Here is a 19576-nt window from a genome sequence, read left to right as displayed (position 1 = left end):
TGTTTGATGTAGGACGAAACGCGCGTCATGGATTCCATTGCTAGCCACTATCCATATTTGCTTATAATGCTTGTGAATTTGGGCTATATCGAGGCAACACGCACAATATGCACATATGTCAATTAGAGACTGACCAGTTGCAGTCCTAAAAACATCAATGGGAAGATCCAAATAAACAATACTAAGTAAAGTATAATTAAGCTTATAATAAGAATTAGAAATTTTGATAATTTATGTTCCCAACAGTTATATCTCGGGAATAGAATGTTTTAAATATACTGAGTGAATGTTGAAGATAATACCAATATTGTAGTTTGACAACTCTTTACCAGTAACATCTATAATCGAATCTTCAGTGGTGAGCCCGACGTGATCTGGTGCGGATGTATGACCGAGCGCCTTCAACTAAACAAGTCCACTAAAACTAATGTGGTCAGCATCCAATGTCGAACACTTACAAAGGTATTGATTTTGGGGGAATTATTTACAGCTATAATGTGTAAGAATAGTACTTTAATGGAATTGATTCAGTTCAATGTGACCTGTCACTTTAACCGGCACTGGTAGCTATATCAAAATAAAAACTGAAACCTTCCATTTTTTGTCATTGATATTACCAATTATGTATCTGATTAAAGCTAGAGTCAATAAAGAAGAAAGTGACATTATTTCAAACAGATTTGTATAATACCAGATAAATATATCAGAACCATATATCAGCCCATAATTCTCGTTTGCATTATTAAGATGCTAATTTGCTCAGGATAAACAATGAACTATTTATTTGCTTATACTATGCACTTGCACAATACTAGATAGATATCAAACCAGCAATTATCTTAATAGGCTTCAATACAACTCAAATCAAGAGCTCGTGATTCTCCTGACTAGTATATATGTTAGCCAACAAACAACACTCAAGTAAATACAAGGGCTAAGGAAATGTATATGACATATCGAATATCTGTCTGACCAGTATGTTTGGAAAAACAGATAATCATTGTCTTGCTTGCATCTGCCGGGATCACCGGGTAAGTAATGGTGAGGTTATACATAGGGTATTAGGGAACGATGGTAAATCAGTTGATGAGGTGATGAATCTTCATCAACTGAGATGGTTGGGCCACGTGTTACGTATACCTGAACACCGATTACCACGATGCGCTATGCTGACTAGCGTAGGGGATGGTTGGAAGAGAGTTAGGGACGGCCTAACCAAAACGTGGCATCATTCCTTGAAGTCATTAATTTCTAGCCTGAGCCATGTTGGTAAATGCAGACTAGTTGGTTGAGGTCCGCGTGATTATCGTAACCAATGGTTGGGGACTCTGTGTGACATGGCTCAGAATCGATAACAATGGCGTAGGTGTATACACTCTTTATCTTCCCTTGAACCTTGAGATTAAAATTGCTTCATATCTATCTTTCTTCCTGTAATATATCGTTATATACAATCTTTATTTTATATATTACCACCACTAAATTAACTACTTCTATGAACTTTGTGTTCATCTTTTTGTGCTAATGAGGTATGGCAACTTGGACCGATGCACATGTGTGCCTGGTCTTACGTTGTAGCTGACTGACCACTCACTCAACAAGAACAAAAGAAAATAGCCGATTCAAAGTTATATAACCTAGTAAATTTTTACTGACTATGACACTCGTTACTTTAGGTCTTACTATGCCGGTAAGATTAAATGCGGGAAAACCGAAGGCGAAGCCGTACTGTCAACTGTACAGAGGTATAACAGAATTTAGGATCTAATGGAAAATAAAAAGTGAATGCACTTGAGACATTGCAAACGATTTCGAGCTTTGTCATTCACAGACTCTAATGATTAGTTACGAGAAAAGAAAGTAAATAAAAACCCTATACATATCTACAGTACTCGAGATCATCCTATTCACTAGCTATACAATGTTTGCAGACATTTGTATCATAAAATGAGGATTTTAACCCTTTTCAAGCAATTACTACTAGTAATTCAAATATATACATATATATATATAACTTCGCCTGTAGCTCCTCCGGGGGCTACTGCTGGTCCCAAGCCCGGATAAAGGAGGAGGGCTAAAAAAACGCTAACCAGAAAAAATTATTTTCAAACCATTTAAACTCTGCCCTGGGAGTTGAAAGAAGAATTATGACGTGTCATGATGAAAGCCGAGTTCCTTCGGAAGTCATGAGGCCGATGCACCTTCTAACAACCAGAGCAACAATCTTTATAGGTAACAATTTATATATATATAAAACTACGAAGAGTTCACCCACTAAATGAATGGAAAAATCACCAAAAGTGCTGGGTATGACATACTTAATAGTGAACATAGGAAATGTTGTGGATAACTAACTGTACTCAAAAAAAGATAATAATCCTTACATTTAAATAACCGCCAACATCATGTACATCGCATCCAAGTAGATGACCTAATCCATGTGGCATAAATATAGCACCCAGTCTCGATTTCATCATTTCATTAATATCACCCAAAAGTAGACCACCTTCTCTTAGATGAGTAAGAATTTCTCGTTCAGCTAATTGATGAAGTTGAACCCAATCTGCACCTGGTTTAATTTCATTTAACACGGCACTGGAAAGGTTTTATTTTTAGAAGACGGAATCAACAATAAGTATATGTTCTAGTTTCAACAGTCACACTGTTTAAAATTAAGTGGTTATTCTCTAAGCAAAGAGGAAGGCATACTTGACAAAAACTCTCACAACTGAAGTAGAAACACTGGTAACTGATTTTGAAATGCATTTTCTGAAATTCTAGTGAGAAATAGTGGCTAGTAGATTTGCAGTCTAAAGAATAAGATAGATACAGGTACATACGATGACACTAGATGGATGATGACTAGCACTGGAATCTAAGGAATTCGTCAGCTGGATGTACCTGCATACGAGTTGATGTTTACCCCGGGACTCGAACCCAGTACCGTACGCATAAACCGCTATCATGTTATTCACTTAGCTGCTCAGTACAGACAGCCGACAGCTTGTGCAATGAATGAATTTTAAATTATAAATTTCAACCCCAAATGCCCTGGTACGACCGAGAGTGGGGAGAGTCCGTTCTCCCTCTCCAAATGCTCTCACATGGCCACGCGAATATATAGCCTCTGTCAGGGAAGTCCTACTCACTACCTTCTCGTGGCATTACTGTTGTTTACGAAATCGAGAGGATGAAAAACAAATGTCCGGAGCTTTAACCGGGTTGGTGGACAAGGCGAGTCCATCTAGGGGAGTTGGAAAACCCTGATTCCAAACCAATGGTGCACATGGGCTCCAGTATCCTGAGGGAACAAATGGCGTATGAATCAATCGTTGATCACCGGCTACCATGGGACTGCATCTCCTCACGATGCTCCACTGCCTTGTGGATCAGATCTTTCGGTCAAAGGCTCCGGGTGTGGTCCCCTAAGAAAACCACCTGCTTCAGTTTGGGCACCTAGGCAGTATCACAGCCCTCAAGCAAGTCGAATGAGATTTGTATGGCGCATATGTATCTGGTGCTTACTTGTACCAATATTTACGTGTTTAAATAATAATAATAAAATCAATTTCATTCCTAAACATCGGTGGAAAGATCTAAACAACTAATATGTATGAATGACGTTAGATGTTTAGAGTGTTACATATCATAAATTAAACGAATTTGAAAATATGAACTATTGGGTTCCGAACAAGCTTATTGGAATCGTAAATGTCTTGAGTGCTGTTAGAGGTATGAGGGCACTTATCGCTTCCCGGTTACCCACACCGTGGAAGGGTTCTTCTAGAGGTACCTGTAAAGGAAATTGGGTTAGAGGTGGCCTTTATGACCTGAGAGCGTGACCGCAGTGCTCAAGGGACAACTGCTTGAGGTCTGTCACACACGACCTTTTTGTGAGTACTTTTTGTGTTGGCTCCGTACTTGTCGGGACCTTACCGCCGGAGTCCAAAATCCGTGGGATAAGGCGAGGTGTGCATTTCTTTAAGGTCGACCTTTTCTAACCCCACAATTCCTTGTGGGAAGGCGACGTCGCTGTTATGCTGGTTGTCTGAAGGAAACACCTAACTGGCGTCACACCTCTATACAGTCAACAGTAAGACTTCGTCTTTGGACGTGTTGGGTTTGCTGCTTTTAGTCTTACCGCTCTTCAATCGACCTGCCTGGCATGGTATGACCTTGAGGAACGATTGTTCCAGCCAGTATAGCTCGATTGGTTTATCACGATAAGCAAGCCCGACTACCACGTCAAGGTAGCAACAACGGTTGGGAATCGTAAATGTATGTATAACAAAAGACTCCCAAAGAGTAAACAAATTACAAATGTTGAGTATTATCTTTCGGCTTTTAAGCTTTCATCAATTATGCATAGAAAATAATTTCAAAATTGAATTAATCTTCTAAAAGGAAGTAATCTATAAGGAAAGAAAATATTTGAAATTACCGTGATGCACATAGTACAGCATTGTAAATTAACTTTTGATCATCAGTAAATTGACCATTAACAGGAAATGAACAAGTAATATCTGAAGAATAACAATAATATTCACCACCCATATCAAATAAACACATTTTCCCGTCTAGAATTTGATGTTCATTCGGTGCACCAGCATGACCATAATGAAGCACAGCACAATCACATCCTCTACAAAAAAAATAAGTTTTTTTTAGAAAAAGGTAAACTGTGATGTAGTTGAAATAACGTTCGGTTTTCTCACTTACATAAATCTGAAGCCAATTTACCTTGAATGAATATCTACGCTGGATCTTCTCCCAGTGTCTATTCTACAGGACTTCAACACAACTTAGATCAAAAAAATACGTGACTGGCCTGACTAGAACGCAAGTATATTTTTACGCCAACAACCAACAACGATCAAAATAGTAATAAAAAGGGTAGGAAAATGTATAACTGATCTAATACCTGTCAGATTATTTGCCAGTTTGACTCGGTAAATAACCAACCATTATTTTACTCTTTTTCATAGTTGAAATCATGAGTCAATTGAAGCTAGACCACCATGGAAAACCTGGAAGCACTGGACAGCCGTTTTGTCCTATTATGGGACTCCTCAGCAGTGCGCATCCACGACCTCGCCTCTAGCTTCACTTGACTCATGATTTCAACTATGAAAAAATACTGAAATCTCCACAAAAGCCCTTCCCATTATTTTACTCGCCCACACATTAGTAGCACTGTTTATAATTTATATAAATCAGATCAAGTGAACATCAACTCTGGGATGCAGAAACATCTAACTGATGAATCTCAAATGGGAAGAAACGCGAGTCTTGGATTCGACTGCTAGAAACTATCCATCTTTGCTTATAATGCTTGTGAATAAAGGCAATATCGAGGTATTACGCACAGTATGCACATATACTAATTAGGGACTGATCAATTGCAGTGCTAAACATCAATCGGAAGATTCAAGTAAACAATACCAAGTGAATGTAAATCGAATTATCGTAAATATTAGGAAAGCTTTCATGCAAGCATAAAAACAGATATCTTATAGTTGCTTAACACTATTGATTGGCTTTCAAAGAGATCTTTCGTTAGACCGAAAGCTTATTTTTATGCTTGGGAAGTTTTTAACTACTTGTAATACTAGATTAGTAGTATGACACTTTATAAGAAATATTAAATGGCTGTGTGGTTGCAGTTAAATTATAGAAAGTAAATTACTATACTAGTTGAAACTCGTTAACGACGGATATTTACGATCTTGTTTGAAAAGATTCTCTTCTCTTAATCTTGCACGAATTCTAAGTACAGAGTTTTCTGTCAACTAAATCCGATCATCTAACATTCAAATAAAGTGTACGCGATGTTGAGTCATTCAGAAAGCTAGTGGATACATTGTGACTTTATCGATAAGATTCGATCAGTACTAAGGACTCGACAAATAAAACATTTTTTTCTGAATTAGTGAACAATCAGAGTAAGTAACAGATAAAGTTTATCGCTCAGTAACGACAGAATATACGACGAAGTGAATTACTTACGTAGCCGCAATACATGTATAGCTCATATGACGCATACCACCATGGAAGTAACAATAATGTCTGAAAATACTTTCTGCCTGATATTGATACATTCCCGGTTTAACTGAACGCATTAAGTGACGATGTGCAGCACTACTTATACGATTTGTGTAACGAATAACATCCAACTCCATGTCAGTTTTGATAACGCGACTGAAGAATGTCAGTAGAAAAAGTAGAAGGTATTGGATCAGTCAGAACACTGGCATACCAATACGTTTAGTTAACAAGAGCTGTTTGGCAAAAAGACTGAACTATGAATAACTCGACAATAACAACCTTAGCAGAGATTCAAAATTGATTAAGAAGAGGGATAAAATAGGTTTCTTTAAAGCTATAGAGACAATGTAATCATCAAAGGGACGAAATCCCAAAAAATCAGGCTGCCTGATACACACAGTGTTTTTTTTCAGTCAGTCACGAAGCAGAACCTGTACGTATGTACATCGGTTCAATTTACTACACCCCATTAGCACAGAGAGATGAAGTTGTCGGGCCAAATCCCAGAATAGTAGGGGTAGTAACAGAAAAGATTAAGCATCGAAGATACGACTCAAAAGGAAAATATAACCACATGGACCCCAACCATTGGAAAATGAGATGAAACATTTTTCTAAAAAAGGATCAAAAAAACTTCATTAAAAAAGATAAAGAAAACCAAGGATTAGTAATACATATATACGTTTTATCAAATAACCAATTTCCAATATTCTCAGATGAAGTCGACTGGAAAAACGTGATGTAATTTTTCCGCACTTTTTGAAAAATCTGAGTATATATTTACTTGTCAGGTCACTTTTTATGTACAAAGGAAGAAAAATGAAATAACTGAATAAAACCATCATCGAAAATATGAGTGTATGAGCATAGAACTTCCATGAAGTTCTCAAGATTAAGCATTGGGGAAGGACCAATGCATGTAAAAAGATAAAAAACGAATTGTTTTGATATCATACATAAATTTTGTAATGGTCAGAGCCTCTGCAAACCAAAGATCATATCCCTAACAGTCATAAAGAAATACATTCAAACAGTTTGTTTACTTCAGGGTGTAATAAGGTCATTCCATTTTCAGTCCAAATAGTCTTGTCAGCTATATATTGTAGATATCTACCATTCAACCCTTTTCATGTGTATCAGTCAGTCACAACGTAGGACCAGGCACATATATGCATCGGTCCAAGTTGCCATACCTCATTAGCACAACAAGATCAACACCGGATTCATAGAAATAGTTAATTTAGTGGTAGTAGTATATAAAAGATAGGTTGTATATAAGGATATAGTATAGGAAGGAAGACAAGTATGAAGCAATTTTAATCTTAAGGTTTAAGGGAAGATAAAGAGTGTATACACCTACACCATTGTGACCGATTCTGATCCATGTCACCTAGAGTTTCCAACCATTGGTTACGATAGTCATGCGGACCCCAACCAAGTAGATGCGTCTACCAACATGGCTCAGACTAGAAATTAATGACTTCAAGGACTGATGCCATGTTTTGGTTTGGCCGCCTTTAACTCTCTTCCAACCATCCCCTACGCTAGTCAGCATAGCGCGTCGTGGTAATCAGCGTTCAAGCATACGTAATACGTGGCCAAATAAAATGAATCAATCACACAAAAAAAAACTGATCTACACTTTGTATACACAGTTATAGATAATGAAAATACATTGAGAAAATATGAAATCCATTCTGATCAAAGTTTATGCATAAATCTCACTTCAATAAGCAATGTAATAATCTATGTATGTAAAATAATCCCTACAAATATGTACCATAAAACTTTTATACATGGATACAAGGTTAAGTCCATAATCACTCTTGGTGATAAGATATTTGTACTTTTAAAAAACATTCAGATTGTTCATGTACTCAATAGTAAATAGAATAAAGGTCAATGGAACCATTAAAAAAAAATAAGATTTAACTTTGTATTCTTTCTGTCAATATTACTTTGAATAATTTATTTATTTATGGTTAGCGCCTTTTCAGCGAGTTGGTTTTCTACGAGATGGGGTCGCTAACCCCATGCTCAACCCTCCTCCTTTATCTGGGCTTCAGTCAGTCAGTCAGTTACAACGTAGAACTTCGTACGTACATCAGTTCGAGTTGCCATACCACATTAGCACAGAAATGCAATTGTCGATTTAAATCCCAATAGTGGTAGAAGTAGTAAGAGTATAAGCAGTAATCGGAAAGATTAGGGTTTGAAGATGTTATTCAAGGAGTATAATACAGTGAAATAAATTTGGAAAGAGAAAAAAGAAATGGACATGAAGAATTCAGAAGATTAGAATTTGGGAGAACACAAAGAGTGGATGCAACTTCACCATTGCAAACGATTCTGAGTCATGTCATTCAAGGTTCCTAACCATCGATTCTTATCATCTCGCGGATCCCAACCAGGTAGTCTACACCTACCAACATGGCTAAGTCCACTTGTCAGTGACTTCATGAATTTGTGCCACGTTTTGGTCTGACCGCCTCTAGCTTTCTCCCAACCTACTCCTCTATCATAAAACATCGCACATCGGGACAGTCGGTGGTTGGTTGGGCATACATAACACGCGTCCCAGCCATATCAACTGATGAAGTTTCACTACTTCATCAATCGATTTGCCATCCTTACCTAGTACCCTCTGCCTGAGGATAGGATGAAAGTTATGTGACTGATATTATCACCGTGTGTGAAGACTAAGTTCAGGGGAGACGAGTAGTTTTGTAGGACATATCTGGTGGGATCTCTTATGTGTTGGAAGAAAGTCAGAGCGTTTGTGGTTTCTAACAACTTGCAATCAAGTGATGTTTTTGATAACCTAAATTTCCCCAATGTGTAGACAGTGCATTAAAGTCACGTATTATAAGACTCTCATACCTGTTTGATCAAAATGTAAGTTTACTTAGGAGTAAGTCTACCTCTACACATTCTGGACTGCGGTATGCCACAATTAACTCGATGTCTTGGCGTTTACATTTCAGCAGGCAACTTACCAGTTCACATGTCTCTAAGTCGTGTGCCACTGTATCCACAGCTCGTAGTTTAAGGTGCATTCCGTGTACATGATAACCCCAATATCCTACGGTCTAGTCTATCGACCTTACTGAGTAAAAATAACCAATTAACTGAACTTCACTATCATACCCGTTTCCTAACAACTGCATTACTTACTCGGTGGTTCCAGGATATACGAGCAATGCTTCGAAGACACCTATGATCGAAAACTAGTAGCCTACGAATATCCTCTACTCTTATCGGCCATGTTTTACTGTTATAAAATAGGACAGAAGGAAATGCTGTGCAGTAAATCAGTCCTTATTCGGGCTTGGGACCAGCAGTAGCCCCCAGAGCAGCTACAGGTGGAGTTTTCTGTAATATTAGGTATACATAAATTACAATCGCCCTGTAACTTTGTTTCAACATCCTTCCTTTTTTTGCAAATAAAAGTTAGATATACAGTATAAACTATCAAGTTTGAGAGTCTGTGAGATTATCGTGTAACCAGTCATAATAATAGAATAGAAGCATTCACTCTTCACCTCATAATACTCAAACTTTTTATTCCATCAATTTATTATCTCGTCTCAAATTTTATTGTTTTTGTTTAGCCTTTTCTATTACCACTGGATATTGTAACTACTTCTAATTTTCTGGCCATTTGTTCTGATAATTTCTTATCATGGTGTTGAAGTGAACAAAACACGACTGGGGCAGTCGTTGCGTCGTTGGGGCAGTCTGGTGCGGAGAGATGGAGTCGAGTGGAGTGTTCTGGCGGGGCGGCGTTGGCTGTAGCGGGTGCTGTCGACGGAGAGGAGCAGTAGGACGTGCGGCTGCTGGGCGGACATCGGATGAAGATGGCTCAGCAGGCCGGTGGAGTACGGGTGTTGAACGTCCCAGGTGCCGGGTGGATGCGGATGTTGGTGCCCTGGCAGGTCGACGGAGCTATAGAGGTCAGCGCGCCGCAGACTCAACATTCTGACGGAGAGTTTGACACAGACTGCAGTGAAAGAAGATAGATGCATGACGGGCAGAACCACTGCATGAACGAATGCTTTAAAAGGGGGACGAGTGTGGTGTGGTCTACTTATATCCATATAAGTAATATACGGTGTTGGTCAGACATAGAATGTATTTTGGCAGAAGACCGATGAGGAAAGAACTGAAATAAAGCGCAATCGGTAGGAAAATGCATGAACAATGGAATTAGAGAAGAAACAGTGAAGATTGAGACAATTGGTTGTTAATTTGCAAATTAACTGTTCATTGTATGGTTATCAGAATTTAGTTAGATAGTCTGTAATTTTTGCTTAAATACATTTGATTGTCACAACCAGTGTTCTGTTCACTACATTGGTTTGACAATTTAAACCGATACGGATAAGTAAGATATTCTACATTTCCTGTAGCTGACTGATATCAGCGAGATTTGGCTGCTCACAATTGAAAAGAATCGACAAATTATTTTTATGTTGGTAACTTCTAGTTGGTCATTTAGTAGAAAAAAACTATAAAATTATTATTGATATCTTACATGTAAAGTAGTTGTAACAATTAACTTATCTATAAAGTTGATAACTTGAACAAGCTTTAAGCATTTTATAATGTTTTTCAGGTTGAATTCACGAGTCAATCTAAGTTAGACCACTATTGGAAACCTGGAAGCAGTGAATGACCTTTTCGTCCTAGTACAGGACTCCTTAGCAATGCGCATCCACGACACCGCACGTAGGACTCGAAACCAAGATCTTCAGTCTCACGCTCGAAAAGTTGATCTTTATATCATTGAGCCGGAATCCAACGTCTGACTTCTATCGATCTATGATTTCGCACAATCCTTAATCTATTGTCTGAAGTGGATAACTGTCTCAATCTGACGCAGATTGGAATATACTGGTCACAGCTTTTCACTAGAACTCCAGGAAATCCGTCTTGGAAAGTTTGGTTAACTAATTCATTTATTTGAAAGGTAAAACATCAGACAGAAAAGGAAATAGTACATATAACTAATCTTAAATAAGATAAATATGATAATAATAAACGGTTGATCACATACCATGATACAATTTCATGATGAAGAATATTTCTGTTCACTTGGAATCTAAGAGAACAACAACATCACAAGGAGTTGATCAAAAGATTTCTAAACCCAGTCTACACATTAAATATGTTGAAACATATTGAGATAAGTAGTTGTATATTGTAATAAGTAAAATTGGATTTCGATTTAGTAATTTAAACATTTTCACAGTTGAAATCATTAGTCAATTGAAGCTAGACCTCCATGGAAAACCTGGAAGCACTGGACGGCCAATTCGTCCTATTATGGGACTCCTCAGTAGTGCGCATCCACGATCCCACACCCGCGAGATTCGAACCCAGGACCTACCAGCTTCGCGCCGGAGCACTTAACCGATAGACCATTGAGCCGGCACTGGGATACAGGACCCGCGTTTCTTCCCATTTTGGACTCTTCAGGTAAATGTACCCACATCCCAGAGTTGACGTTCACTCCAGGGCTGGGATCCAGTACCGTTAGCTTAAAACGTCATCACGGCAATATCAAGTCGATCCGCACAGGATGTATATATGCCAACAAGAGACTAATCAGACTAACCAGGCTTAAACATTAATGGGAAGATTCAAACACCTGATACAAATGAATGTATATATTCTGTTTGTCAAAATCTTTCGTTTAATTCATTAACTATTAATGTACTATAGTCCATTTCTAATTTATTGTCAGTCTATTACTTACAGCTTGCCCCTATAATGGCCACTTTCGGCTCGTTTATTTATGGTCATTGTTCCTTGTTTTATGGTGTGATGAGGTCTAGTATGCATGTATATAAGCCCAAGTATGCTTGGAATACATATAAGGTAGAAGCTAGCTGCTAACTTTTCGGACTCAAGGCAGGGATCTAGGAAGGAGCTTGAGTATAACGAAGCAACAGGAACTTTGCTGAGAGGGATCAAGATCAAAGATGCTGGTCAAGCGTATAATCGGTCAAGTCTATGACACTAGACCATAGAAGAAATAATACAACAGAAACACTTAAGAATTATTTGTAGAGAAAAGACAAGAGAAGTGGGTAAAGCATTTACAGCCTTGTGGGCAGGAATTCTCTACGCAAAAACCTCTGTTCATTAAAAACTAATTAATTAGACTTACTTTTCAATCCCATAAAATTTAGCTTCTGGAGTAGAACGATGACTGTCTGTATTTACACCACACTGTTATGATATTGGTTGAAGACAAATTTTCAAGAATTGGAAAACAGAAAAAAAAGAGTTCCAATTATTTTTAGAATATACAAGCATCGATTTCCTACTAGATTTAAACAAGTGTAGAAGTAGTAGCATACTTGGTATGTAATATAGGATTAGAATTCAGAAAGCGCGTTTCATCTTACTTGAGACTCATCAGTTGGGTGTTGATAGTTTAAACTGTGACTCCAAAGCAATGTTTAACTTGCAACTAAAGACTATATTTGAGACCATTCACTCAGGACGCAAATTTATCAACAAAGACTGATTAATTGCAGTCATAAACAATAATAACCCGGAAATCACAAACAATTACTATGTATAGAAGTAGACTGGGATAAGGTAACTTGGCTCCAGTGATTGATATTAAATCTGGATGATACAGAAAAATATTGTCTTCGTAAATGGGACTCGAGAACAAGAGTTCTTCAATGAACAAACTGACAACTATTGCGGATGATTGTCAATACAATGGAATGAGTACATTATGATTTAAGAATTAGGGCTAAGTTAATGTTACATTACTACCTAGCAGGCTTGCCCCTAAATGCCCTGGTACGACCGAGAGTGAGGAGAGTCCGCTCTCCCTCTCCAAATGCTCTCACATGGCCACGCGAATATATAGCCTCTGTCAGGGAAGTCCTACTCACTACCTTCTCGTGGCATTACTGTTGTTTACGAAATCGAGAGGATGAAAAACGAATGTCCGGAGCTTTAACCGGGTTGGTGGACAAGGCGAGTCCATCTAGGGGAGTTGGAAAACCCTGATTCCAAACCAATGGTGCACATGGGCTCCAGTATCCTGAGGGAACAAATGGCGCATGAACCTATTGTTGGTCACCGGCTACCATGGGACTGCATCTCCTCACGATGCTCCACTGCCTTGTGGATCAGACCTTTAGGTCAAAGGCTCCGGGTGTGGGCCCCTAAGAAAACTACCTGCTTCAGTTTGGGCACCTGGGCAGTATCACAGCCCTCACACAAATCAAATGAGATTTGTGAGGCGCATATGTATCTGGTGCTTCCTTGTACCAATATTTATGTGTTTAAATAAATAATAAAAAAAACCTAGCAGGCTTAAATTGATACTGATGAAATGAATTGTAAATCCAGCTGGGAAACAAAATGAGGATTAGGTATAATGAGCAAGAAATTCAACCAGGTGAAAGAAATATATCGAAACAAATAAATGGATTCAGTATCAAACAGGAACAATGTCAGTATTACTTACTAAGGTTAGTAAAAGTGTAGCATTCCATAAGCTCAAACATGAAGCAATCTAAAAATAAAATGTGCTCAGGTTAATAGAGTATATATGACAAGAATAAACACACAAAATAAAATGAATATTGTGATAACTGTCTATTTGTAGCATAAGAGAAACAGTACAATACAACTATCCACATATGCATCACAATAATGTAGATATTTTATTTGCAAATCAGTCAGTCACAACATAGAACTTCGTACGTACATCAGTTCGAGTTGCCATACCACATTAGTACAGAGATGAAGTTGTCGATTCAAATCCCAATAGTGGTAGAAGTAGTAAGAGTATAAGCAGTAATCGGAAAGATTAGGGTTTGAAGATGTTATTCAAGGAGTATAATACAGTGAAATAAATTTGGAAAGAGAAAAAAGAAATGGACATGAAGAATTCAGAAGATTAGAATTTGGTAGAACACAAAGAGTGGATGCACCTTCGCCATTGCGAACGATTTCGAGCCATGTTTTCCGTAGTACTATGTGATGCATTGAATTGATCAGAAAGTCACATGATTTCTTTAGAAGTTGCGTTGTAAGCCAAATAAAGCAGTGCCCACACAATATTCGGGACTAAATCATTGGTGAGAAGTTATGTAGCGTAGCGTAGTGAAGTTGTATTCATTCTATATCTTCTAAACCTTAAGTTAAATATCATTTCATATACTTCATTATTTAATCTAATATGTTCCATTTGAACTGCACTAACCATGTTTAGAAATTGCTGGCAAAGCTTTGGTCAGTGAAACTCAGTTTGAATGTGTACCCCATTCGTTTGAAGTCAAAAGATCAAACGATTGACTAAAGCAAAATCCATTTCAGATATTTTCAACAACCCTCTAGTTTATTATCATGTCATAACTAATGCAATCTTACTGATAAGAAAGTATTCGACAATATGTTAAACCAATGTTATAGTGAGCAAAAATAAATACAACAATAAACTGATTACATCGATGACTCAGTGAGCACGTGGTTCATCTGTCGACTGTAAATTTGAACACCACTCTAATTACACCCATTTATCGAACCAAATAGCAACACTAGTCTCTAACATATATATTCTAAAAACGTATACGTCGAACACTAGTTTAGCAGCAAATGCTCTAGTACTTAACTAGTCCCCAGAGTTGACCGACTTCCACTGATAAAGTTTCAATGTGTTCACTAGTCTGAGTGACTGGATATTGCACTATGTCGAGATATTGAGTAGCCGAAGACAGTTGACAGGAAATAAATCAGGACCAAAGAAAAAACATTGGCCAATCAATTGTAAACATCTCAGTGATGCAGGAGGTTGGTTTCGGACCGAGTAGCTGTGGCAGTGTCTCAGACTGTGTAACTGGGTGACTCAAGTTCAAATCCTACAGGGAATATCAGTGTTTTAGAGATCGGTCGTACCCTTCGCTGAGAATTAACAACTAGCATGAAGCCTAGATCCAGAGTTTTCCGCCGAATACTTACAACCCTTTAATATACTAAAACTATGTTTCAAAAACAAGTATTACAATATATACTTGTTCAACAGATGGAGAAAAATTAGATTTGCAGATAAACTCGAGGTGCTGAATGGGTTTATGTACGGGTATATTGGAGAGAACTTCAAAATACGATTGTGTGAATTGAAAATTGTAGTTTTCCATTATTGTGATGATACAAGGTTAGAGTTGAATACTTCCGGACACTGGATGAAACCATAAAATCAATAGTAGTGGGGTAATTGCATTAATCCCTGATACTTACTTAAATCTTAACCACTGCATAATTCTATATCTCCTTGTTATTATTAATTCATATCTATATAATCTATTCGGCTGTTTTGTACTTGACAACGAAGTTCATGATAGAAATATCTGTTTCGTCTTATTTTTGGGGTGACTCGTCAGTTAGATTTACGTACAGAACAATGTATCGACACCATTCCTGATAGTTGTAACTCAAACCTCTTAAGTACCAACGTTTTAATATAGAACACCATAAAGTTATACAGAATCCAACTGTTGTTTAAAAGATAATAATCGCTATTTGAATACCTATGGTAATAAGTACTCTAATTAACGTGCTAAGAATTCCTGAAAAAGTGCAATTTAAGACAGGTAGAACTAGATGAGCACGAATAAACGTATTTCATTTGTAATTTTTAATCAGAGGGCAGTCGGATACAAATGAATCATTAGTTCGTACAAATACAACTGCCGCTACAGCTTAAATAGGAATCCAAATTTTTGTAATCGATTGTACTTCTCATTAGGTTCATCATTTGTCTCTTCGGATGTGTATCGGATATAGACTCTGTATGGTCTAGAATGCACTCATTAGTTCTAGAATTAACAACAGAAATTGGAACGGAATCACCTAGATCCTTGTAACGTATTCGGTTGTTGTGACTGGCTCGTAAACCATAGATTTATCAACCGCTTTTAGCAGACCTTTCGTAGATTGTGGAAAATCAGTTATTGTGCGAAGATTTTCTTGTTTAAGTAATTTTATCATTGTTTCTTTTGCGTACGGTCTGGTGATTTTGCACTGAAAGACTTTATCTACTCTCCTCTCCGGCTCTTTGAATTTTGCAACAGCAATAAAATTGATGTCTGTTTTCAAGATCCTGACATTTCTTTCTTGAGCATCAGAACGAGAGGGCTTCGAAATTGTGAGCAATTCTTGGCACTTCGATCCCGTAGTTAACAAGCTATCAAGCATTTCATTAGAACTGCCTTCAGTTGTCAATAAGGAAAGGTGACCTTGAGGCATTCTTAAATTTTCTAGACTCAGGATAGATGATCCACAATCAGTGACGAAGAATTCACAATTTAGATTTATCGTCTCTAATCAGCAAACTACAACACCGAAGAATAAAAAGTTTATGACCAGCAATACTCAAAATATAAACTTCGGTAGGCATAATTATAGCGTAGGGAATTAATAACATCAACTTCCCAACTAAAATGATAGATTTGATACTACCAGTGTCAACAATAAAATCGTAAAAAGCACCACTGGACAAATATAATCGTTTTTGAATATGAAGTGAATTACAGGAAGTTCTAAATAAGGATAGAATATGATTATTAGAATAACTCAAGTTAATGGGATCTGAATTACAAAGTTTAGTATTACTTGCGGCAACATGAACAGTAGCTTTACAGACCGATTTGATGTGTCCCATTTTATCACACTTAAAGGATTTGGCATGAAGAAGGGTGAATAACGTAAGTGAAATTTGACATAAGATAAGCACTTACAAAACCTGTACTCACATCTGTAACCGGCTTTGAAACTCTTTGCCAAATCACTTTTCATATTTCAACGAGAATGGAAACTATCATTAAACGAACGCGAGTTTGAGAGGCCCTGAGAACGTAGTTTATTACGATGACTGAGCAATGTATTGGAAATTTTCACTGACTGAAAATCAAGCTCATTCACTGACTCACAGCTAATACATGCTGTTTTAATTTCTTGGAATGAACTTTTGGGTTTCTGAATTAATTCTCTAAATTCGGAATATTTATTCCAACAATTAACCGGTCAAGAAGTTGAGCTTCCAATGGGTCTCTGAAATTGCACTTCGCGGCCTGTTTCTGTAGTTCAAGTATAAAGTCTATAACTTTCTGATCAATTATTCGCATCATTTTATGAAAATGATCACTTTCCGCTTTTAAAGCAAACACACTGCACATGATTAAGTAGCAACCCCTTGGGAGACCCATATGACAATGAAATTGGTTTCTCTAGAAAACCAGATTCCTTAGCATGTTAAAAGCTTCTTTGTCAATAAACGTCAGGAAATCAGCTGTCAATTTATTATATTTAATATCTTTTCTAGTCATGCACCATATCTCAAACCGATTCATGTATTCTTCAAAGTCAACCTCACTTGAATTAATATCCAAATATCTATGATTTAACTCAATTGCAACTCCAATATGATAATAATAAGTATTTGAATTAGTGTGCTAACTAAGAATTCCAGAAATAGTGCAATCTAAGGCAGGTAAAACTAGATAACCACAACTGGACATATTTTTGAAATTCGTAATAAGAGCATAATCAAGTACAAAGGAATCATCAGTTAGTAAAACTACCTACTATTTCTAATAAAAACTGGATTACTGAAGCATTATGCACTAAGTTCTTGATTGTTCTACTCACTTTTATAGATAGCCTTAAATAATGTCTTATGTCACAGTAAATGAATTTATCATGATAGATATCCTTTACAATGAATATCACAAAGTTACTTTAGCTAGACAACTGTTTACTTCTAATATGGAATCCCTCCAAGGCATAATGAGTACCTACTACATCGCCATAGATGGAGTCCAGAAACGTCAGGTCTCGTTCAAAAAGCGCGTCCTGCTTATAGATCAATGAATTAGTTTACATTAGTAACTTGAGTCAATCTGCCAAAGTTGGTCTGTGATGTAAATTACAAATCAAACATAGATCTCTTATGTTAATGAGAATTTCTTGAGAATAATTCTGCAAAACATTTTCCAGTAAAATTACCTCATCTGTATAATGAGTTTCATCTACATCGTATTTTTTTGAAAATTGTTCAAGTGAAGCTAATTCACCATCGTATATAGTAGCTTCTTCTGGTATTTTTGGGATAAAAAGTGTAGAACGTCCAGTAGCCACTTCAATTGTCCCATAGCAATCTGGTTCGAGAACACCGAAAGCCCAATGGAAGAATGATTCCTATTTTAAATTAAATAAAAATACATGAATTTTGACTACAACTTACGCTTAGATTATTAATAATAAGAGAGAGAACAAAGGTTGACATCCCTTCATGGAAAAATGGTAATACTTTCCTATAGAATGTGGTTTCACAGTTTTAATTGTGGATGCTGGAATGTCCCCACAGGTTGAGAAGCCATATTCCACCACAAAAACCACCTTGCTAATATTTCATTGTTTCATCATTTATATAAATTTCCCAGGGTTAACAGCAAACTGTATACACTGACAAGCTGTAAAATAGTTTTGGCTTATTGAAGAGATAGTAAATAGCTCTTTTATAGGAGCCCGGTCGACATTGATCGGACCCTCTATGTCCACCAACTCGGTCAAAGCACCGGACATCAGCTTTTTGTCCTCTCAATTTCGTAAACAACACCCCTGCCACGAAAAGGCAGTGAGTAGGACCTACCTGACAGTGGCTGTATACGCGTGGCCATGTGAGTATTTGAAGAAGAGCTGACTCTCCCCACTCTCGGCCGTACCAAGGCATTTGGAGGCAGTTTCACGCATAAATGTCTATGTACTAATTTTTATCATTTTTAGAATATTTGACAGCTAGTTACACAGTAAATAACCGTAGATATACCTACATAACTTTTACATAATTAGTTGCAAAACAGTACTTTGTTCTATCCACCGCAGTGGTTGAGGTGGGACTTGAATCTGTGATTAAAAGTCGAACACTTCAACCAATAAACCGATAGACTGCAAAAGTACATAAATCAATGACTTATATAATTACGCTACGTACATGTACAATCCTTAGTTATGGTCAACTTCGCAACCATAAAAACATCATGTGGTAATAAGTGTAGCTGAATTGTCAATTCCCATCGATGTAAAAAAGATCGTGTTCTAAGCAGGAAAAACATTCTAATTACCCTATGCCCAAAATTAGACGAAATATGTAGGATTATGAAGATAAATATCTCAGACACAAATCCTATGCATGCATTTTTAACAATCATATGAAAAGGACCTACCTGACGAAATACATTGGCAGCATCAGAATCCCCGAGAAAGGTATTAGTGCCACCCTGTAGCACAACAAATACACCAGAAAGGTTATGTACGAAAGATTTACCAGTATCAAGAGAAGATATTTTGTCCCGAATGCGATTGCAAAGACGCTGACGATTAGCTACATGCAACTGCATTGGGATGGCAAGGCATCTACCCAACTGGAAAATAGGAGCTGTTCGACTTGCAGCACCTGAAGTCATCTTAAAAAGTAAACAAATAATGTTGCTTGTTG

The 19576-nt window shown here is 37.3% G+C and overlaps 1 protein-coding gene across 1 annotated transcript in view; it reads right to left on the bottom strand.

Annotated features, from left to right (window-relative positions):
- The window catches only part of Smp_090800 (Xaa-Pro dipeptidase (M24 family)), a 23062-nt gene extending 3510 nt beyond the window's left edge, over positions 1–19552 (bottom strand). Inside the window, exons 1-8 of the mRNA XM_018796991.1 lie at positions 19305–19552; positions 18085–18276; positions 13544–13591; positions 12218–12279; positions 11102–11146; positions 6007–6198; positions 4442–4642; positions 2385–2595 (exon numbers count right to left, since the gene is read on the bottom strand). Coding sequence (XP_018652077.1) covers positions 2385–2595; positions 4442–4642; positions 6007–6198; positions 11102–11146; positions 12218–12279; positions 13544–13591; positions 18085–18276; positions 19305–19544 — 1191 coding nt within the window. The 5' untranslated portion in view covers positions 19545–19552. The remainder of the gene's footprint in view (positions 1–2384; positions 2596–4441; positions 4643–6006; positions 6199–11101; positions 11147–12217; positions 12280–13543; positions 13592–18084; positions 18277–19304) is intronic.
- Between the last annotated feature and the right edge of the window lie 24 nt (positions 19553–19576).

The sequence above is a fragment of the Schistosoma mansoni genome, chromosome 4 (genome assembly GCF_000237925.1).
Source record: "Schistosoma mansoni strain Puerto Rico chromosome 4, complete genome".
NCBI lineage: Eukaryota > Metazoa > Platyhelminthes > Trematoda > Strigeidida > Schistosomatidae > Schistosoma > Schistosoma mansoni.
The sequence above is the reverse complement of the archived record's forward strand: the minus strand, read 5'-3'. Positions and strand labels throughout refer to the sequence as shown.